The sequence below is a fragment of the Aptenodytes forsteri genome, unplaced genomic scaffold (assembly GCF_000699145.1).
Source record: "Aptenodytes forsteri isolate BGI_AS27 unplaced genomic scaffold, ASM69914v1 Scaffold172, whole genome shotgun sequence".
Lineage (NCBI taxonomy): Eukaryota > Metazoa > Chordata > Aves > Sphenisciformes > Spheniscidae > Aptenodytes > Aptenodytes forsteri.
In genome coordinates, this window is record NW_008795018.1 from 12,770,970 (window position 1) to 12,795,544 (window position 24,575).

Genomic DNA, 24,575 nt, shown 5'->3' on the forward strand with positions numbered 1-24,575 from the left:
ACCTGATGTTCTCCCACAGTGGGCGGCTCTTCATTTTCCCAGTCCCCACCTTTGCCTTCTGCAGCTTGGGTGGTGAGGCTTGAGCACTTGCCAGTGAAGACCGAGGTCTCTGCCTTCTCCATATCCCGGGTAACCAGGTCTCCTGTTTTGTTCCGGAGAGCGCCCATATTTTCCCTCCTCGTCTTCTTATCCCCGACATACCTATAGAATGTATGTTGTAATCACAGTGTTTCCAGTCTACTGCATTAGACTATGATTTGGCCTCTGTAACATCTATTACTGGACTTCTTATGGCTCAGTGATCTATGACTACTAACCTTCTAGCTCTGCAGATCAGCCCGACCTGCCTACCACAGACATGTACACTTCAATCTTCCCACTCAACCTTTCTGTTGTCCTCTGCATACCTCTGCTCTTCCAGAGTTCTCCAACGCATTTTGTAGGGAGATGTCTGGGAGGTGGCAAAACCAGAATTAGTTATCTCTTGGATTGGAGAGGGCATACTTGGCTTCTCCACAACCTTTTCTTCTTTCTCAAACCTTGTGCAAGACATGAAAAAGAACATGTCCTGTAGAAAGTTGGTATAGCCACTCTGAGGAGCTTTGGTTTCTCCACTATTTAAAAATTCTTTTAGTACAGTTGAAGTACTGACCATCAAAAACTAAGAGGAGACAGAGAGGTCTGATTTTTCCTTGCAGCTATCACGGTTGGCTGCTCATTCCAATAATGTGGGAAATGGGGAAATAAAAGGAGACAGAAATGTTTCTCCCGAGCAAAGCCAAAAATCGTATGATGGCTGAAGTTTCTCATGAGAGCTACTTCCACTTAAAGCCAAAACTACATTTCTAATGAAAAAATTGAGAAATAGAAATACAGAGACTTCATAAATGACAGTGCTCCAGATTTGTTATCTTTAGAGAAAATAAAACCACCATACACTGTTGCATCACATATAAAGTCTATTTTACTACAATGAAGTTACTTGGATAAATGCTGGTGTGAAAATCACTTACATGAATGAAAAAAAGCACAAGTTTCCCCACAGAAAACCTCCCAAACAAACAATAAACAAAGGAACTGCCCAGAAGTGCCTGTTTATAGAGGGAAACACACATCTGTAGTAGGAACAAATTCATGCAAAAGTAAACTTTGAGCAGACCCACAAAGAACAGAATAAGGTTTCACAGTTATGCTCTGTGATCTTGCAAAGCTAGAATAGGGTAGATACCTTACAGAAGTATTTTATTTTGAGGTGCCCCCTGCCAACTATGAGATCATTATTCTCAAGAGACTTGGCCTTTCTGCTAGGGAACTTATTTGGACAAAGCAACCCTTATGAACTACTGCATTATTCAGAACAATTTAAATTCATTTAGCAATACCATTTACACTATGAAGCTTAAACCAACCAGTAGAGTAATTTCAATTCACTTTGGGGGCCCACAGATCCCACAGGAAACACCCTGCTCTAACATTCATTTTAAAAAGGGGTCTCTTCCTGCAGAAAGGAGCTCTTAAATTAACAGCTAATAGAAATATTTGAAGATTCACTGCTCATTTAGCCAGGTCAGAGCTATTGTCAAGAACAGAGCAGCATTTGTCTCCCTGCTCTTAATCAGTACACAGAAAGTTTAACCCTACTTTAGCCCAGAAGTTATTTCTGCAGTTGCCTCACGCATCTATATTCTTTCTACTAGATATCCAGACTGTCTCAACCAGAACCAATTCCACTTACTCATGGAAACTAAAGATTCTGAAACCACACGCTCTGAAACCATTTCCTGAACTGGAATCCTTCCAAATCTTATTTTGACTTTTTCTCTGATGAAGAAAGACTTTTTCAAAATTTGATTACCTGCATTCACTGGTCATGGGAGCAAAAAACAAAAGGAAGGGCGTAGATATTTTTCACTACCTTCCCAAAGTAGAAGAGCTCCTAGGTTAAAGGATAAGCATAATTTATTTGGATATGCATAGGTTACTTTTGCAGAGACCAGAGTTGTTAACACATACTAGTAAGGATTGAATTTTTACACATGCATCTCATTTTCTTTCATGGCCATTGACGTTCTCTGTTGGTGTTCTGAGATTAAATGCTGTACTCAATAAAACTCCCCCTTAGCCCACTTCTGGTAAACACGACTGACCAAAATTCAGGATCTCCTGTAGCAGTGTCAGTGTTTGCTCAGGTGTCCCTCTGTTGAACTTTGATCAAAAAGATTGTTTAGGAAGAGAAGTGAATGTTCTTTCTTCTGAGAGACAATACTATCACGAATGATGAAGAAAAGCCCTGAGAATATGTAGAACAGGTTACAGTGATCAAAGTTAGAAAAATAAAAAAGCGTAATCCGAAACCATAAGTACAGTCCCAACACAGCAAAACACGCACGCTTTCCTTGAAAAGCAGTATTTTGTAATTTATTCAGATGTCTCAGCCAGGAGTTTCCTCTGCTTATCTGATTCTTCAAGTCTAGAAATGCTACAATGCTGTAACTGAAAATGGATAGCCGATTCTGTTGTGGCCTGTGTGCTCCAAGACCTGGGAACAGACTAAGGGAATTTTTGAAAAACTTACACAGCTCCAAAGTGTTCCCACAGACAGTTTCAATCACCTGAAGTCACCAGACAGACACTCATTCCATGCTGTCTTTTCACTTTCAAAGAGTCTGAATTCAAACTTCCAGACCACATGTGTTTGCATGTCAGCAGATAGTATTTAGAAAGCAGCTATTAACCTGCTGTTGTTCTTCCTATTGTTTGCACTGAAACATTTTCTTGTTATATTTCACGTAACATTTCAACCTGTTGGTATTCTTTTATACAGTGTCTGACCATACTGACACTCCTAAAAGTTCTGAATAGTCTCAGCTTGTCATAACTTCCTATGTTACGAGTATCATAAAAATAACGAAGAACTGACCACACAGCATTTGATCCAGAGCATCACAGCCTTATCCCTACTTTAAGTAATTTAGAGCTGCCCCACTTTTCACTCTTTTCCCTACAATAAAAAAAAAAAAGACTAAAGTTGATTTTTAGAGGACATTTACAATACTGTCTATTTGCATTAGCACAATCTGACAGAGCATGCAGGGATACTTAGTGTGTCAGATGAAAGCTTCCTTATTTATTTTTGTTGGCCTGAGGCCATTTGAAAGTTTTCTTACTCACTGAAAGGAAGGGAGGGCAGGAAGAGGCAGAAATTATGGCTGCTTTGATTTAGCTGCCTATGAAGAACTACATAATCACTTTTTCAGGGAAAATCTACTTTGTTGCAAATGCAGAGTCCATGACCACTAGGAGTAATAAAAAAAAAATAGGTTAATGTTAAATTTAGATTGCTGAGCATCAACCAAGTTTCTGGCTTTATACACACACAGTTGTAATTGAAAGAAAGAAAATATGCTGGTAACTAATTACGGTTCCCTGCTAACACTTTCTGAAGAACTATTTAGGTAATACAAATGTTCATATGCCCTTTCCAACTTCATTACATACTCATCTGCAGAACAAGCTGTAGTATTTTTGCTCAAAACAGTCTACCTTAGAAATTAAAATATGGAAGATGTGAGGTGAAGCTTCATTTCAGATGTTTCTAGATTCTATTTTCTTTCATCTAGAAAGAACACTTCCACTGAAGTGCGTGATCGTGGATCAAAATATTATGACGAGTATTCTCATGTTTCCATGTTTTGTATAGGATATTATCCACTGCCTTTCAACTTGTTCTGTCTGCATGGTTGCCTCCAAAATATCTAACTGTAAATAATTATTTGGCTGGTGACAAGTCACCTAAGTCCCAGGAAGAAAAACTACTTATATTTGATATTGTCTTCAATAAAATGTGCTTCAATCAAAATTGCTGTTTTAAGGAAAAAATTATTTCTTAAGTCATTTCTTTCTACCTCCATTCCTTGTAGTAAAATGAGGCTAATAATATTTCTGTACATACCAAATGGGTTTTGACAATCAAGATGTGGAGATGAAGACCATGCAGACAGAATAAAATCTCTGTTATTTTAGTAATGGGGGAAACCGCTGACTCACTGGTAGGCTTTCGTTAAAACTAGGAATTGACTCAGCTGTCACTGTTTAAAGCTATTTCATGCAGCAGCAGTTACAAGAGAACTTAAGTCCAATTACACGCTTTAGTTCATTTTTTTATTTTCACTTTAAGCTCTAAGTGTGATCTTCAGCCCAAAGATGCTGTGCTGCATTTTCCTCATTCATTAAAATCCACGTTTTCTACGAAAACGTAGAAAGTTTTAGAATGGCAGCTATGGACAGTTTTATTTATTTTAGAAAGTGTGACTGAAAAACATGTCTCTGAAAGTCACAACTACAGCAGAATGGTCCACATTTAGAGTAATGCAAACATATTCTGGCAGACAGCAATAGATGTCTATAGTATTTACTACAAAATGTTCTGAGATAGAAAAGCAAGGTGGATGATCTTTCATTCTACAGTTAAGAGGACAATGTTTATTGCTGTACTCCACATCAAATGTAAAAATCTGAGGGAAGCACCTGAGTACTAAAGAACAGCAGCCAACTTTCTTTGAGTAGGGTGGTATGCAGAATTGGAGTAAAACCTTTTGCTTGTTGAACCTCCGTGCTCAAGAAAAGTCCCCGAGATAGCAATGAAGATTCTGTCCTGTTCTGTAATTTCCCCACACTACTTGTCCATAGTGACAATATCCTAGAAGATTGCTTTTTTCTAGGTTTCTAGGCCAAATGACTCAGCTAACGACAAAAGTGACTACTATCCTGCTTAATAATTGCCTAATGTTCTTCTATTTAAACATAAGTCTTGAAAGACTTAAAGCTGTATTTGTTTTTTTCAAACTTAATCTGTACTGCTTTTGGCTCCCCAGTGCATTTTCGTCTTTCCATTCTGAAGATTTCTTTCCCATGTAATCAAACTCACCATCAAGCTAGAAGTTACTTCCTCAGTATCAAGCACCATCTAGACAACTAGACAACTACACACACTACTTCAACAACTTGCTGACTAACCATTGGCAATGAATTCAAGTTTCTTCCTGTAGTTTTTGGCATGTAGCTTCAACTGATAAAATAATGGATTGCTGCCGCAATTCATATTTCCACTGTAGCCGACATCTCTGCTCCACCTGAAATGCTCACCAACCTTTACTTTAAAAAGGGTGAGGTCAGACATGCAAAGCACATATTCAAGGACTCTTGGAACTTTAACACACCTTCAGCTCCTACTTCTTTTCATCAAAAAAACTTCTAGGAAATTCTTTGCCAAGCCTATGTTGCTTCCTTTTCCTGCTTTTTAGTTCCTAAGATATTAATCATAAGCTGAAGCTTTCCACAGCCTAAGTGGAGTTCAGTGAAGAAAGAGGAACCAAGCTGTATTGGAGGCACCAGATGTTGATGCCCAGTTACTTTAAACCCAGCAAACAGCCCTCAACATCCTAAAAGAAAGAGCATTATAAATGAATTTCTACCTGGAAATGGTCACTGTAGACGCAAAACATTAGAAGGTGTAGCAACATTCTGGACAGGTACACTTGACTTGTATAACAGAGCAATTATGCCTATTTGCATCAGACTGCTATCTATATGACAAGGTACTGACTTCGATGGTATAATTCAGAAAAATTGTGCATAAAATTTCAAAATTGAAATAAAAAAACTTTACTAGGAAAGACTGTTTGGGGAGAGAGTAAGGCAGAAAACAAGCGTTCAAAGAAGGATGAGGATTTTTCTGTTACCATGGAGTAGGGAAGAAAGAGCATTTATCAGACACAAGGAATTCAGGGAAGTTGCAAAAAAATATTCAATGTGCAATATAGACTAATTAATTTAAAGGATTTTTTAATTTAAATTTAAAGGTAAAGAAATACTGCTACACATAAACGTCAAATGTATTGTGTGGGTTGTTTGTTTTTATAATAAAAATCTCTTAGTTTTTGTGTCCTCTCTGTAAAGATTAGGCTGAAGTTTTCCTTACGGAAATTCAACAGCTCAAGAAATTATGGCTTTAACTTTCTCCTATGTTCTAGTACTTATTTTCAGGATTTATACCTAAAATATTCATACATTTGTAAGATTTTAATTACAGGAAAGTTCACTCCTAATAAGCATTAATAAATATACTAAGTATCATTTAAAGTTTCAATAAATATTTTTAATCAGAAACAAGTGTTCTATAGAAATAAAAAAAAGTAAGGAAAACAACTTACAATCTTTAGTTAAAGAAATAGAAATTGTCTCCTCAGAAAATTTGGTCTAAGATTTTAAACTGCGAACTCATCTCAAAAGCATTTTGTATGTTTCACAGATTACAGTACATATCTGATAGAATATAAGGAATTACCATAATAGTCCTGATACCTATTTTTAATCTAGAACAAAAAACTATGGTTATAGATTAAAAATTGTGAAAGTACTGTCAGAGAAATTAAACTACTAACAGGCACCTACACATAACTATTTTGTTTTTATATCTCTCTTGCACTATAGAAATTTAAGACAGTACTTATCCCAATTATGGTATTCTAAAGCTTACCCTTCGCCCAGCCCAATAAATTAAGCTAGAACCAAAAGACTTCACTAAAATTTATGAGGTATCATTAAACCATTTGAACAACTCTGCCTTCAAGGGAAGGCTTAATTCAAAGGTTTGGTGACTACATTTTTGCATTAAAGCCACATGAAACTCACATTGTAGCAAGATCTGAACTTTGAATTCATGTGGTGTTTATCTGTCTGAGGTTACCAAAAATCACATCTAACATACCTTGGCAAAAAAGACTGTGAGGTGTGTTTCACTGCCAAGTATCCAAATGGGAAATTTTGGAGATTTCAAATAGGAGCCAACCTAAAAACGTACAACAAAATCAGAAACACAAAGCAAACCCAGAAAACTCATCTAGTTAGTGATCAAGTTAATGACAATTCAGTTAGTGAAGTCCCAACTGCTCTGAAAACTAATATAAAACGTTCAATAAAATGACAAAACAGTGTAAAATACTTAGATTCTAATTTTGATCACTGATTCCTGTTTGACTTGGAAAACAACATAGCTTATGATAATTAACTGAATTAAGACATCAGTGAGAAAGTGATATCAACAATATCCCTTATTTCAAACTGGGAGACATGCATCATACACCGCACACGAGTAAGTACTCCTATGCTTAACAATACTATAATCGGATGCTAAATGAGGTAGAAGTCCACTTGATTTATTAGCTGGTTTTGGATGAATCAATTCAGAATTGACATTTATTTAATAAATGAAGGGACAGTTACAGTCAATACATCAACGTTCTGCATACTACATAATCCTCTTTAACCCTAAGTTAAGTTAAAGAAATTCAATAGAGATTGAAAAGGAAGCAAAGAACAACCAAAAGGCCTTTTGAAATTAAGTGTTAATGCTGTTCCAAAAGTAGTATTTGTAAAGCACAAAATTTCTCAAATAAAAACCTTAAATCAAGAAATTCTGTGTCACAACACGAAGAAACAATATGGACGAGGTTGCACGTCAGTTACTTTCAGATGTTCACAGATAAATACATAAAGTAACTTTTAGGTCTTGAATATATTATATTATATTCAGAATATATTTACTTAATAGTAGTTTTACCATTTTTACTTATGGCTATTTATTTTAAATGGAAGACAGTGATAGCATAAAAAGAGAACAATAAAACTGCAACATTCACAATAGCAAGCCACTTTGGGACTTCACAGTTTTATAACCTTCTACATAACTTGCATTAAGCATTATTTTAGTAAAAACATAAGCTTCTAACTAGCTATATTAAATTGGTGCAATAAAGCTCTAATTTAGATAACATCAAACAACATTTACTCAATAAGATGCATTTAATAATTTTATTATATATGTTTTAATATAGTATTATTCTCCGTTTTAATTTGAAGATGAACATACTTCGAAAGTTCTTTAATATCTCCAGTTGTACACAGTGAAGCTTTTAGTAATATGTCAAAGAAGCCCACAACAACTTAATGAAAGAAAAATTTTAAATAATGCAGAAAACAGCTTACCTTACAATATCTCAGAGATTCCATCAATGTCAAAAAGCCTACTGTTGCCTGTTTATGTATACCAAGAAGTTCTGTTCAAAACAAAACACAAAATTTATTAAAGAAAAATTTGCAAAGCCTCTTTTAAGCCATTTTTCTTACTTTCAAAATTGGTCAAGTAACATTTAAAGTTGTGCAGTTTTAGCAACAATGGCAAATAATCAAGGTATAGTCAAAAAACTACAAAGGTTTAATAATTTCCCTTTCTATAAAATAAGAAGAGCCAAATGTATGGTTTTAAAAGTACTGTTGATAGCCTTTTTTCAAAAGTTGTTGGATTTATTAGATGAAGTACTTGTAACTTACACCAAAATTATTCTCAGAAAAAAATTAAGAAAAACAGCTATCTTGAGGGTGAAAAACATATATATGCATATATGTAGTTTTCACATAATTTTGCAAATAATAGTTTTGTTAGTAGAAAAGAAAGCAGTCATTCAATTTCATTTTCTGTACTGACTTCCACTTAATGTATCATACAGTTCTCAAACACACACAGCTGTCCCAAACAGCTGAAATATTTATGTACTACTGATGGAAAGAGCACTTACAGAGCCTTATTTGAGGCTCTCTAATAAAGAATGAGAAAGTACTTAAAAATTCAAGCTTAGAAACTAGTTATATTCATAAGGATTTGAAGAAGCTCTAAGCTTACATATACATCATCTCAACAGTGCAAGTACTGTCTACTTGAAACAGCTCTGCTAGGTCCCCAAACATTGGCTAAACAAAGAGCAGCACATACCTGATCCTGCAAATACACATGGGAACATACACCATGATCAATTTAACAAGACGTGTATTTCCTTTTTTCAGAGAACATTGACTTTCCTATTTGAAAGTTCCTTCTAGAACACTAATTCTCAACTATATTTTTTTAACATTGATCATTCATGTACAACAGCATAAAACTATGACGTCTTTATCCATGGGCTAAAGCCTCAGGACCATTAGCTAGTGAAAGAAACTGTTCTAAATTTAAGATTTCTGGACTTCCAGAAATCAACTCTGCATTTCATTGCAACTCACAGCGCTAGGCATGGTGTGCCATGCTTCCTTCACCAACTTCAAGTTTACCTCACTGAATTTTGCAACAGTGCAGAACAGTTATTATAGTAATGGTTTAACTTTTTCCTCTACTGTTAAGCAAAAAAACCCCAACTCCAAAAAACAAACCCCCAAAAACTTACAAACACTAGCTTATTAAAAGGCTCTCTTTGCAGTGCAGAATTCTTCGATCTGAAACCGTGCTTTCAAGGATTACCTTCAAACTTTCTTGGAATTAAAACATTCACGGATGCATAGATAATACTTTGCAGAACCCCGTACCTCACTGACGTATAGCTGTGTTGCTATAAATTGCCATACGCTGAGACAATTCATCCTTTCTTTGAGCCAAGGACAAGAGAGCTAGTCCAATTAAAAAACTAGTGAAGGATCCTTCAAACTAGGGAATAGCTATTGTTCAGAAATAGCACATTTGTATGTGCAATGAATGGAAACGAATAGCAGAAGTAAGCAACAGTACATTAAAGAAAGAATTTTAACACATCCCATGTATTTCTTAAAAATCATTAACAAAAATCAATGAAAAGTTCAGTCTGCTAAACAAAGGCTTCAGATTTAGGAGCTGATGCTTGGAACAGAACAGCAAAGTCACATATAAATAATATTTACTATTCAGAAAATGATTCTGGGGAAAGAAAAAATCAAATTATTAAGTATTCTGTTCCCCTGACAGATAACTAGATGAGAACTCTGACTGATACCTAGAGAGAGCTGGGATCCTGGCTACGACAGTAGCCGCAGAGTGTGACCATCCTGAACAGCTAGTAGTCAAGCTACATAGATCGTGTATCTGAAAGCTATTAGGTTAACTTTAGCCTGGTTTACCCATGCCTCCTTCAATATTAGTCAACAGAGAAGACAGACACAAAAGCAAAAATCACTCTCAGATGACTTACGAGGAAACAAAGGCAGACTAGCTGCCCTAAATCAAAGTCCATCCTTATGAATATCCTCACCCCACAGAAAGAAAAAACACCCCTGGAAGAGATCTGATAACACCAAAGATCATCTCGGAAAATGAATATGTATGCCTCTTGTCAGAAAGTTAGTTTCTCCTTTTTTTAAAGTACTTTTGCAAAGTATTCAAATTTCTAAAAAGGGAGAACACCTGAGCCTTTAAAAAAAGTCAGGCCCAAACTAATGATGTTAGTGTAAACGAATGTAATGATATTGTTACCAACCGTATCAGAATACCGCCACCTAGTGACAACATGAAACACCACAAATTCTTGGCAGTACTTAGTAAAAGCAATTACAGTATTATTTGGATTCATATTAAATAGCTATACTTCACATAAGAACGACAGTCTTTAAAAAAGGAGGAAAAAAAAAAAATCTACCTTCCCATATTTTCCTACTGTGGATAACTGTGGCAAGAGAAGAGATTAGAATAAGAAGAAAGGTTTAAAGGGGAATATGTAGATAGTCAAAGAAGAGGGATCATTTCACTGGTATTTGTACCAGTGGTGGCCAAGAACAATTCCAGTTAATAACTCCTGCCCTATTTGGAAAATATGCAGTACTGTAAGAGTCAGAGCTCTGAGTATAATCTGAAAACTACCTGGTAATTCCTCAAGTTTGTAATTCAGTATGGTTTTTGTCACTGATAAAATTAGTGACAGTAACTTTAAAATGGCTTTAAAGTAATTTTAAAGATTTACTCATTAATTAAAATTTGCTTATCTAAATAGTTGAACAAGAGGTAAAGTGGTTTTACATAACTTCTGAATAAAAATGTAAAGCAAGTGCCATTCTGAAAATTCAATTTAGTAAATGTGTTTGCTTATGATAATAGCATCACCTATCTAGCATTTTTCCTGTTCCTGCATTGCAGCTGAAACTTCTCACTGTTGCTTCATTGCTGCCCCTGCAAATGTGCCATGAACCACATCATACCAACTGCTTTCTGCAGTTCTTTAGCACCACCTTTCCCCCATGCCCAGGGATACCTTTTCTCCCCCTCAGTTTCAGAAGTTCACCTACTGATTACACCTAATCACAGAAGTACCTGAAATCTCTTTCCATTATATTTACACACGGAAAAATCAAGCAGCACTGGCAATCAGCTCTGTACAATACTAATGTCGAACCACCCAACTTGTAGTTGCTTGACCAGAGGAATTTAAGGCAAGTGACCGGTAACCAAACCAGAAAAACATACATAAAGCTAACTTCAGAAAATAGTTAGCAAACACATCCAGTTCTTGTTATTTTGACACCTGCAACCCTTCCACATGAGAAACTCATAGCATTGGCAGAAAGGAAGCTGAAGGCTACAGCCAAAGAGAGTCAAAATACAGGAGAAATGATGGAAGGAGAAAAGATGACAAAAACAATTGATAGATAAAGGCAATGTGACAATGTATCAAAAATTCAGTCTTGCCTAAGAAGCTGTGAACAGTACAAGCTGTTCTTTGTCCTTCTTTTTGATAGACTACACAAATCACTTTGTAATAGATACTGATTATAGACTTAAGACAATGAATAAGCTGGTTTTGACTGTAATTATCCCAAGGACTTTAAGAAAATGGAGGGGTCCCAACAGTAGTTATGTCCAATTTCTCAACTGGTGAAAAACTAACAGGACACATAATACCAGATCCTTAAGATGTACTAAAGATTATTTTCTGCTCCTCATCTCCCCCCAAAGAGAGCAACATGTTTCTATGGGAGTTCTGGTTCTGGATTTTTAGGGTAGAATTGATTGAGAACCTAAATGTGGAATATTACTGTGTGAAAAGAGAGTTCAGTATTCTCAGAAAAGAAAAAAAATTCCCACTTGGGTAACTAATGAATAAGGTCTACCAGAAAGATAATCTGAGAGACAAGCGAGGGAATGAACTGCAAGATTTCAAAAAAAAAAAAAATTAAATTGCAGAACAGCAAATTATCCCAATGTAAAGGAAAGTTGCAAGAACAATTCAGATTGATTGATCATAATCTAACAATTCAGATTGATAAATCGTAATCTAAAAATCAAAAAGAGAAAATTAAAAATACTGAAGAAAACATGGATAAAACCAGGAAGGCTAATTACAACAAATTTCAGTTAGAAAGGGTGGGGATAAATGACAACAAAGTTCTATACATGCATCATGAATCAGGGTAGGAATTGACTGATAACACAAAAGAAAATGATACAAAGAAAATACAAGTATTCAAAGCCATCTTTGCTTTAATTCACAAAAAGGTAAATGATGTAGTATACTCAAGAAGGTTAACAATGAGATGATGGTGTCAGCCATAAAAAAAAGAACAAAATTGGCTAAAAAACCTGTAAATAAGACAGACATGTTCAAGCTTGCAGATCCTAATGAAATTCACTATATAACACTTAAGTAGCTAGACAAATAAGCCTCTGAACCATTAATGATTACCTTACGTATCAAAGATAAAGGAGGTGTCAGGAGACTAGAAAAGGGAAAAACAGGGTACTTACCCTAACAAAAACAACAAAAAAAGCCAGAGGAAAAACCCAGGAGAAAGGATGATTTTAACCTCCAAAGGGCCTTGAAACAAATTAGTAATCAATTTGCATGCACTAGGAAGGACAAAAAAACCCCAAACAAACAAGCAAACAAAAAAAACCCAAAACAAAAAAGCAGCCAATATAGGCTCATCAATAACAGACTGCAATAATCCAACCTAAACGTCCTGGTAAGAAGTCTACCAAATAGGGGTGAGAAGAGTTAGGTACAATATCCAAATAACATTCTGAGAAATCTGATGCTGAAGTACAGCCTGTATGGAATCATAATTAAGTGGAAGTCTAAAAAGTCTCACAGGAGATTATTCATTGTCAAACTAGAGCATTTCGATTCAGGTCTTGCATGGATTTGTCTTGAACCTCAGTGCAAGTCAGTATTTTCAGTGATGACTTAGATGATGGAAAATCCTTGTAAAAAACATGCTGATGAACTCTGTAGCAGTGGCAGAGAGGATATGAACACTTTCAGAATTCAAAGTGTTCCTGCTTTCAGATCATCTTCTCTGTAAAATGAAATGCAAAACCCACAAAAGTCCCCTAATCATGTTGGTGGCCCTCCACTAGACTCTGCACTATGTCAATGTCTTTCCTGTACTAGGGAGCCCAAAACTGGACACACCACTCCAGAGGTGGTCCCACAAGTGCCAGACAGAGGGAAAAAAAGACATGATTTCCCTCCACCTGCTGGCTACCCTCCTCCTAACATAGCCCAAAATGCAGCTGGCCTTCTTTGCCAGAAGGGCACACTGATGACTCATGTGCAACTCACTGTCCACAAGGACCTCAGGTCCTTTTCTACAAATGTGCTTCCTAGCCAGACAATACTGCCCTGTGCTGTTGCACGGGCTTATTCCATCCCAGGAATTCGGTGAATTTCATGACGTTCCTGTCAGTCCATTTCTCTAGCCTCATGTGGCTGCTCTGAATAGTGTTCCCGTCTCCGGCATATAGACCAACTTTCCCAACTTGCAGAGACTGCACTCCCTTCCATCATCCAGGTCATCACGTACCTTATAATTTCAACCTGTAGCTGACAATCCTGTATTCATTGATATTAACATCAGAGATTTTGTGCAAGTATGTTTCATTTCCATTTGAGGTCTACTTAAATCAAAGGACAGTAAACAAGGAGACTATCAAAACAGAAATAGACCATATTTCAAATCTGTAGGTCAGCATCTCAAAGTACATAAAAATTATGAACAAGCATAAACTAGAACCAACTTACTCATTCCTGAACATTCTCTGTCCCCATCCCACACATTAGAAACAGCGTGCCCCGTCAACAGGAGGTTAATCAAACTTTGGCTATATAACAGAAAGAAATAGCTTATTAAAAGAGACATACAATTTATTTCTGAAAAAGTGGTTATCTCTAACAAATGAAAAAATTATTGTATTACCCGGACAGCTAAGCAGACATTCTCTAACTATATTCCTTTAATTAGTGTGTCTTTGTAATTCAGCAACGCTAATATGATCTCCACTCTTCCAACCAACAACTTGATATAAAAATGTAGCCCTGAATTTGAGAATTATTCCTCTGAAAATTCAGCAATAACAGAAGCATTTCCTCAGAACTGATGCTCTAAATGGAGTAAGCAGTGAAAAAGGCACACTATGTTAAGTGTTGCTTTTAGCTATTACAAAGTTATAATTAAATCTTTGTCGTAGTGTCAATAATTTCTAAAAGAACGATCAGTTACAGAAAGATAAATTAGCCCACTAATCTATTTTAAGTGGTAGCAACCATATTTTGCAGGTTACCTTCCATGACCGTAAACAGGATCTATCAATGGCTCAGTTGCATCTTCAATTTCATTTTTTATGTTTTCAATACCCTGCAGAAAAATTACAAACATTTTTGCTCTCTTAAGGAATGAATTGCAACATTTACAACACCAGAATGCAATAGTAAAACATTAGGAGGCTGATGTTCTTATATGAATTGATACCTAAACACACTTCTTTCTCTTGGTAAGAGATGTTAGGGATATACAAGGAAGGATATTTCCAAAATCTGTAATTCTCCCATTTCAAGTTTTTATGCTGGAAATGTACTGCAACATGAATGAAGATACCACTCCATCCATTTATCTAGATTTGACTTAGGTTATCAGTTTAGTGTTCACCTTTTACAGAAAAAGGATTACATCATCAAACTTCCTCTTCACAAAGAAACAAAACAAACACACACACACAAAAAATATCAAACAACCCACAAACCTTTGTCAGTATTACAGAATACAGAAAGAGCAATACTCCAAATCTGTTTGTCCACACTGAGTATTGATCCCAAACTGCATCCTTCAGTTCAGGGAAGCTTTTGAATGCTCGTTTGCTAAAGACAAAAGAAAACAACAGAAAAGGAGAATGTATTTAGATGAAGCATTAGAATAGTGTCACAAAGCAGAAACAAGAACTACTAATACCTAACATGAAAATGTCCACGTAAAAGCCAAGTAAATCTGGTGTTATACACAGAATGACACAGCAGCTGTTCTGGAGTTACTGTAACTGCCATAGAGTCATTAGTATTTACCCATCAGAAGAAGATAAATAATTCTGGAGCAATGTGCAAAAATGAACTTAGTTTTTATATGCAAACACTAACCATAAAGTTACATACACTTGTGAAAGAGCTGAGTGGCTTGAACCAGTAATTCTACAAAACACTATTACTGAAATTGTGAATAGACTGTATATCACCAAAATAACGTTTGCATTATATAGTGTTCTGAAAGACATTCAGTCCACAAACAGTGGAGAAAAAAACCTTCCACTTAACCAGGTAAGACTATCTTTCAGGCTTTCAAAGTAATTATCGCATTTCTCATGATAATTTGATTTTGTTAGACTCTAGTTTTTTAAAAAGCAAAATGTTCAAAACCACAAGTGGTACATTAACATGTGGGAAACTATCGGTTGTATAATAGGGTTGCTGCCTGGATGATAAGGTAACACCAGGTGATCATATGTTTAAAAAGAAAAAAAGTAAAATAAAAACAGAGGAAAGGAAGAGCTCCATCAAGATTCCAGAGAAGTAGTACACTTTCCATTTCTTGGGTTATTTAGAGCTAAATACTGCTTTTCAGAACACAAACATTAGTTTTTATTGAGTAATTCAAACTAGATCACACTCTCTGCTTATCTTACGCAAACAGGTATATTCTTTTTGATTTCTTGCACACTTTTAGGAAGTCTTGTTTAAGAAAGAAACAAACACCTGCAAAAATATATCCATATATGGGTTTACTCTGCCTAACACTTGAGATTTTTAAACTACCTTTCATTACCAATAGCGTATATAAGGCACACAAGGTATGCAAGGCAAAGTCAGTTCTGAAATCCATCACTCAGCTTGCCCTAAAGGCATATGTCAGAGCGTTCATTTCCAGTGAGAAAGACTGAGAAAAACTGAAGTGGGTACCACAAGTCCAAAGATCGAGGGTGTGAGTGGGAGGGAGGGGGAGGGCAGGAAATTAGTGTTTTGATCAGATAAGGTTACAAAAATTTTATATTCTCGTTTCTTCTTTCCTCATATGACAATGGGTTTAAATAACAAACTATAATTACTACTGATACAATAAGCAGTAGTTATTTCAGTTCTAATTAGTAACACTTTCCATCTCAAGTGTTTTCTGAAATTCTGCTGCTCTTTATTTCCTCTTTGGGGATTTATTTGTATAATAATTACAACTGTTCACTGTGAAAATAAAAGGCTGTCACCTTTAAAGATAAACTCACTAGAACTGTAAGCTCTGCATTTACACCCCAAAAAGAGAAGTGTTTAAAGTATGAAACAAAAATCAGTCTTGTATATGAAACATTTTTATAAATGTTTCTTACATTGTCCCAAATCAGGAAAACTACTAGATGACAATTTTTTTTCAGTATATATAGCACAAGTATTTCAGACACCTGTGAAGAATGTGTATAAAAAAAATTGAGGATTAACATCTTTAACTTAAATGTGAATCTTAATCAGGTGTGTTCATATACTTGAAATGCACAAGTTATTTGGCCAATTTCACGTTACATTGCTCCAGTTTTATTTTAAAGCCTAATGCTTATGCTCAAAACAATATTCCATTTTAAATGGTAAAATGCAAAAAAACCCCACCAAAACCCCCAAACCAAAACCTGAAATCCAAGTTTAACCTGATGTGTAACACACAAGAAGTTCCTCAACATACCCCTTTCAGGGCTGTGAATATTATTGTAACTTCAAAATATTGTATTTTAAATGTTCCAACATATTACTTACTGAATTAATGCATGAAATCGCTCAAAGCCAAGCTCTTCGACAGCCAAGGCAGCTATACACAAGAGACACTTTTCAGCACTACACATGGCAAAAAAATGACACAAGATACACACAGCAAGCTAGTATACTTTCAAGCTGTAATTATATTTTTAATTTTTAATCCTCCCTTGACATTTAAATTTTTTAACTGATTAGTATAAACTAATTTACCGCAACATTAAGATTCCACCATACAAATTAGTGAGAACATTTCTATTTGGACTAATCAATTCATTAAAAGCACAAAGCCACTGGAGTGTGTAGACTTGAAAATATTTGTCAAATACTAAGCTGTTGATTTTGTACAAAACGTGGCTGTCACAAAGTCATCAAGCATATGCATACTATAGATATAATTTTGCAGGTCAACAAGAAGTATTAATTCCTAGAAAAGCAAGCATGATTATTTGGATCATTTTATCCATGTAAGTAAGCTGTATTTTTTCTTCAAATATACATTTCTGTTACTGAAATTCTGGGGTTTTTTTTCCCCTTTTAATGCTTATTTATTACAAACAAATGTGTAGAATTATTCTACACCATGTTACATATCCTGTTTTTAAATAAACCTTCATTGTTTTCTTTTAAAAATGGATGTCGTGTCCAAGACAGAAAAAAAATACAGCATTAGCGTCTTCCCAAGTTCAACACACGCTTTATACCTTTGTTCGCCTCACAACATTTCCAAACCAAGGAGATGAAATGAACTTTTAAAATCAAATTTTCTTTTACCAACAGGAAGTTATACTCGCCAGTTGTGTAATTATCAAATTCTATAGGCATTCAAGTGTTAACACTGTAGCAGTCTTTAGTGCTCTCTATGTCCATAAGGACTTTATCTTCCTGCTAGTAGAATAATATACAAAACAGATAGATCTGCTTTCTGATAAAGGCCACTTAATGCTGAATATTTAAATAATGCCTGATCATCTAGCTACTGAATTTGACTGCATACAATTCATTAAAGACCTGAAGCCATTAGGGCTAATACTACTTATCAATTCTTCCCACAAGAATTCCAGAAAGGGCTTTTTATGCCCTTTCTGATTGTATTTTGAAAGATGCACTTGATTTGCCTACGTGCAGCAATAGAATACTTTCATCTTCTACTTCAGATATAAGGCAGCAGTAGTCTTAAGAGTGTTAGTTTTTGCCTTTTGAAAAACTACAAGGAATTGCTAAAATTAGGTTACCAAGAGCAAAACTAGACCTAAGAAAATGTATTTTTAAGATTTTTAAAAAAATATGAAACAATGAATCTAAATTGCAGAAAATGCTGCAGGAACTAACCCGCTCCAAGAACATAAGTTTTTGTAAGCAGAAAGTTAGAGGGACTAAATCATATAAAGCAATCTTTGAACCTGGGAACTTGCACTACTACAGCCAACGCATGGCCAACAAGTCACTGGTATACACCACAAAAGCAGATGAAAAATGCTATTGCATTCAGTAAGTGTGCTCAAATCCACCTTTTGTTCACACAGCAGGATGATAGGCAGTTTCATTCTGTTACTATGGAACAGAGTGAAATGGTAACAGAACTACTATTTGAAACAAAGGGAAAGAAGTAGAAATCCTGAAGAGAAGTATAGCCATACATAACCCAAGCAAGGCTAAAAAAAGACAGTGCTTAGTGGAGAGGAAAAGAACGAACAGCAATAGAACATGAGCTGTATGAGAAATACAATTGTATAGAAACTCTTTAAAACGATACTCTATCATGCTGTGTCTAATCATATTTCATTGTTTTATTATAAATATATTCCCATATTCCATTCCCAAATAGCAGTAGCCTGCCATGTGGAATTGTATCTGTAATACTCCCCCATGCACATAACTCATCTCTTAAGTCCTACCAACTATGACAATGCCTGTTTCTATTTTTACTGATTACAGCAACCAAGCAAGAAATAAATTTATTCCTTTGCACTAGCAGTAACAGAACTCTGCATTATTAACACCACCTTCTTCTCCACACCTTTGTCCCAAGACTAACCAGGCAAGAAGCTGGTCTACAGTTAAATAGCAGGACAGAAAAGAAGAAAAAAACCCTAACAAATATATCTTAAATCAGGAAGTGTATTGCATTATATATATAAGGTAAAATACTGTTTGAACTGTAGAGTACATACAAGAGGTACATTCAGTGTCTAGCAGGGAACGTAGAATATGAACAATGAAAGAGATTAACGGTGCTCGTGACAAAAGCAGACTGTTCATGGCAAATGTATCCTGCTCTTCCTAAGCACATTCCATAGTATTAAGGACAAGTCAGGCAGAACTTGTAGACTTGTACAGAAATATGAAAAATGTAGATATGTAATAGAATGGATTAGCTCTTTAATTGTCAGTGTTGAGAGTAATTATTAATCGAGTGTGTGTTTAAAAAGACTTTCTGCTGAACATTTTCTACAGTTAAAAGTTCTTTAGAATAAGGCAATATATTAGTAAACAGGGCAGTAAAAGCCTATTGATAACTAGGTTCTGCTTCACTTTTTCTTCAAAGGAAACTTCATAATATAAGCAAGAGCTTCTGGAAAATCCACACAGATTAGGAATTTCAAAGTTACAACTGCCTTATTATCTTGCAAAGGAAGATTTTTTTTTTTTAAACAAAAAAGTTGTAGATACAACTTTCTTTATAATACTTTTTCTTAATAAAAAAAAGCGCTCACTTTGGAACTCTTATGTGGTGACCTCCTGTTTTTTCAATTAAGTAACATTTTTATTATTATTGTTTGAGCCTTCTAGAGCACATGGAGCATTTGATAGAAGCAGATGAAGATGACTTGTAACATAAAGAGCTCCAGCACTACTAATTGCTATAGCTAGCTGCGCACGTATAAATCTACTTGTACAATTCTTACTTTGTAGTTATGCCACAAACTGCTGAATAACATATTCCTTCCATCAAAAGATGGCACCTTTATAAGCATGTTCTCATGTGAAGAGTTTTTCATAGTTCTTAAGGGACACATTGGGAACAAAAAATAAAAGAAAAACAAGCTTATCTTTTAACACGTTAGATATTTCCTACTAAAAGATTAATAAATACACATCTCAATGATCATGTGTGCACAGATAAACTTTCCATGTCATTGGCTCCGCAGCAGTTAGATATGACTGGATGCCATATCTTAGTGCAACAGATAATGTTCACCGGATCCTTGATGTCAGTAAATAACGAAGGAATCAAGACATTTGCAAAAAGCAGGTAACCGAAAAAATTCTAACCTACAGAAAAATTCTGTTAATGTACTAGAAGGTTATTTGATTAAGCTGTTTTGGTACTGCATAGAATCAAAGAAAGGGAAAAAGGCTACTTCTCCGTAACAGGGGATCCAGAATATTTTAGGACAGATAAAGCTTTGCAGAATTTCCTACAAAAGCTCTTCTGAAATAAAGTAACAAGTGACAAGTTAAAATACTCCTCCAGTGTTAGGAAGCATGTAGATTTTTCCAAATTAAAGACACATCAAGTCCCAATAAATTACAAAATAAAATTGAAAAGATTACGGAAATTGTTCAAATTCAAGAGAAACACGTATGTTAGAACTCCAGTGATAGATAGGACATTCCCTTCGACAAAAAGGATCAATGCCTCTAATTACAACAGACAAAAGTCCGTCTTCTGCTAATGGAATCACAAAGGCAAAACCCCATCTGTGTAATAATAAAAAGCAGTGGCCCCTCAAAAACAACGTAATACTTCATTAAGTGATGGGTAATTTAGTATAGAAATATATCTTACAAGGTTGTTCCTCTTGATGACTAGATTCTGCAGGACTTTCAGAAATACTAGCAGTTTCTTCAGTTGTTTTTCCTCTTATCCACGTTGCCAGAGAGTACGACTCAGAATTATCAGAGCAAGCCATTTCCAAAATATCACATAATGTATGACAGAGAAGGTTCTTCTGCTCCTCTTCTGAAAGATCAGAAACCTAGATGAGTTAAATTGCTGCTAATTGGTATCTTGTATAAGCTACTAGTATCTTTTTTATACATTAATGTTATCTAAATAATTGAGTTTATTACTTTTATCTTATTAATTATTAATGTTAATTGCTGTTTGGCTATATTGGACCAAAGAATTATAAAGCTGTCTTTAGAAAAATGTGTTTTAATATGATTTCTAATCCATTCCCTTTCCTAATAATAGACTTCAATCAAATATTTATAAAACAGAGAAGTACTATGGACAGGCATAGACCTCACAAATGGGAGTTTAGAGACACATGGTATTTATACGGTATGCCTCATAAAATGGCATGGGAGCACACTTAAACAAAAAGAAAGCGTGAAATATTTTAAATTCTTTCTACTAGGACATACTTTACAAATAATTAAAATGGAAAAAATAAAGAGGAAAAAAAAGAGGTCTCAGTACCTGGACAGTCTCTCCAAGTAGACTTTTCGCTGGTAAAAAGCCTCTTCAAAAGGAATGCCTTTGTTATCAAAGCATAAAATAATATTAAAATACAAGACAACACCAACTTTTACATTATGTCACAAGCTCTATACCAAAGCATTTTTGCATGTTATTAGAAGGGTTTCAAGCTGCTCATCGTTTAGTAAGAGACCCTGAGCCTGCACTGTTTACTGATTTTTCCCATTCAAACTAACTACAAAGGTGGCCTCATACCTACGTTCAACATTATTGAGTTTGAACCTCAAGCACGCTTCAAATACACAGACTGCATATTTACAAAACATCTCCAGACTCACAGGACGGCAGTAATGGCGGCACAAATATTTTGCAATGTAACTGATGAGTAGTACAAGACGACTCTAGTCACTCAGACAAACCCCTTTAGTAGTTAAAAAGCCCACCTCTTTTAATCATTGCAAGTCATCATAATTCACAGATCAGATTAAAGAAAACCTATGCATCTCCATATCCCTGCTTTGTTTTCTATCAACACTAATGTTGCAATTAAAAAAATAAAGATATGCTCTAAGTTACAGAGAAGGAACAATGAAAGAACAAACTTTGGGAAGCAGACTCTTGGTCTTTCTAATTACTCTATTAGATACTGTTTCAGGTATTTGCAGCACCTTGAAAATAGCTGCTTCAACTTTCACTTCTTCCCTGATAGACTCACCCTGTTCTCCCATCACAGATCTTCGGCACACCTTTTTTAGTAATTTACAGCAGCAGTAGGCACTGCAAGACCTGTTTGATCCCTTCCTCCTTCCTTAGCTGGAACTCAGCTCACTTTTAATCATGCTTTAAATACTTAATTTCAAGGAAGTTGAACTACATATAAATCTGAAAAAACACTGCCTATAAGAACATTTGATATGGTAAAGACTTGGCACTGCCTTTAAGGAGCCAGCTGGTCCTATTCTTTACTCTCTCCACTACCCCCAAATAAAAGACTTGTAATTCTAACATCAGAGACCAGACGCTCTACATCTGGTTTTAAGACCACAGAACTAGGCAGAGCCATGTTACAGAATGCAATTCATAATAAAATATTTTTCTACTGATTGTTTACAACCTAAACAAGTGGTGCTCCTTCCTGTGGTAAAAGTCTTTTGGTGGGACCAGTGGTTGGAGTGTCTTGAAGTAACCATAACAGAGGTTTTATGACTCACATTACACACACCAGAAACGCAAACAATTCCATGATGCCAGTTGTCTGACCCAGACACCTTCCAGTTCATCATCAGATTAACTCTGCTGCGTGACTTTAATATGCCCCCTAACAGTGGACAAGGCCTCAACTCAGACCTAGACATACCTGCAGAATTTGATCTGTGTGTAAGAGGAGTCAAGAGCAGGTTACCAGAAAAAGTAATCTGGCCTATGACTCAATGTCTGCCTGTCTCTACAGGGTGCTCCTAAGAGAATGAGGAGTAATCGCGAATGATGCAAACTGCTGTAGCAGAACAGATCCAGCCTACAGGTCATATACCTACACAGCAGTCAGAATTGCGCCAGAAACAGCATTTCAAAGAGTATACACATAGCCTACAAGATACAATGGAGTAAGAAAACAAAAAATCACAATCACAGTCAGTTGACTGTATCTGAAGCACAAGTGAAATCCTAAGCACGTATCCAGAATAAAATATATTCACCTGACATACTTCAATTACTCTGCTAACTAGGACTTTGAAAGTATAACATTTCTCCTTTTCTTAGATAGCAAACCTTGTTAGGTTTGAAAATCCATTACTTCAAATATTTCTAATACAGTTTGCTAAAGCAGCCATTGTGACACAGATATTACCCTTCTTAAGGACAGGGAATTTGAGAGATGAGAAAGGATTAGGATTACATTTATATCTGATCTTTTACTTCTCCCTTTTATCCTGCATTCCCCACTTTAAAGTTACCTCTGCTTGGATCAACCTGCTGCACTTCCTCAAACAAATCCACTTCTGCAAAATTATAGTTCAAAATCAGCCCATCTCTGCCTTTTTACTGAGTTTTTATCTGCTCCACACTACAATTATGAAATCAAAATACAACCGATCTGCAATTTTTTTAATATTTATTTTAGTTCCTCATATATAGAGAAAAGAACAAATTTTGGGTTTACTAATTTTAAACCATTCCTATAATAAATGCATCTTACCTGTACAGGTGCAATCACTGCACAAGGGCCACCTTCAAATTGTTCTAATGCAGTTGATTCAGATTCACTAAAGACAAATCCTGTCAAATGGAAAAAGACTGTATTTAGTGAAATACGTAAACAAGCGCATTTATGTATACTCCTTCCCTAACAGAAATGACACCTGATTTATTCACCTTTAAAGATTAGATAAGCTTTCAAGATTTTTTTTCCCCTGATAATGCAACAGAATGCGGTTAAACTATCTGAAGAAAAAAGTCATGAATACAGGTGAGAGCACAGAAATGAATTATTTACCTCAGCAATGAAATCATGACCACAAAGGGCCAACAGCTAGGGGTTTAAACAAAAGGATTTTTAACAGTAAAACTGTCACTAGAGCACATGTGGCTGGATACTTAAACCATAGTTTTTATTTTATTATGGTTTATTTCTTATAAATCAATTAAAATTTGTTTGTAAGTGTTAATATTTTGTCTCTCATATGTAAAAAAAAAAAAATCATCTCTGGACCTTCACTGAACATGCATAATACATTTCTATTCCCTATGAAGGGCACAGTATGCCTCCCACTGATCTCATTTTTGGCCTATCAGTGCTTCCTATTAAGACTGAAATATGCTGAGTAAGTCAAATATTCACTTGTAACAACTGAAGCAAGCCTCTTAATGGTGTTCTTTCACAGAAGATACACTATATTTACTGAGATGCAAGATCACCTATCTCCCCCTCCATCTTTAATGTATTTGTATTTCAGAATTATCTTACAGTCACATAAGAGAGCAAACACTGGAGCAATTACTGCAAAATTGCTTGTTATCACCTTGCCCTTAAACTTGTCTTCAAGATATGGTGATTCATAGCTTGCATTTCTCATAGCTAAATGCATATATGTAGACAATTACCTTGATGAAGCTGACACACAGCAACTTACTCACAGTGAGTGATATTTTGCATTATTCTTTTAAGTGCTGATAAGATTGTGCTGAAGTGACTCTAGTTCAATGTAATCTAGAAACCATGCAACTGTAGTCAGCAACTAACC

At 35.4% G+C, this 24,575-nt stretch overlaps 1 protein-coding gene across 1 annotated transcript in view; it reads right to left on the reverse strand.

Moving 5' to 3' along the window:
• Positions 1-24,575, reverse strand: part of FAM188A (family with sequence similarity 188 member A) — a 52,969-nt gene that overhangs the window by 27,618 nt on the left and 776 nt on the right. Inside the window, exons 2-10 of the mRNA XM_009275695.1 lie at positions 23,531-23,610; positions 21,334-21,391; positions 20,698-20,871; positions 16,908-16,959; positions 14,867-14,981; positions 14,408-14,481; positions 13,869-13,948; positions 8,047-8,117; positions 6,770-6,850 (exon numbers count right to left, since the gene is read on the reverse strand). Coding sequence (XP_009273970.1) covers positions 6,770-6,850; positions 8,047-8,117; positions 13,869-13,948; positions 14,408-14,481; positions 14,867-14,981; positions 16,908-16,959; positions 20,698-20,871; positions 21,334-21,391; positions 23,531-23,610 — 785 coding nt within the window. The remainder of the gene's footprint in view (positions 1-6,769; positions 6,851-8,046; positions 8,118-13,868; positions 13,949-14,407; positions 14,482-14,866; positions 14,982-16,907; positions 16,960-20,697; positions 20,872-21,333; positions 21,392-23,530; positions 23,611-24,575) is intronic.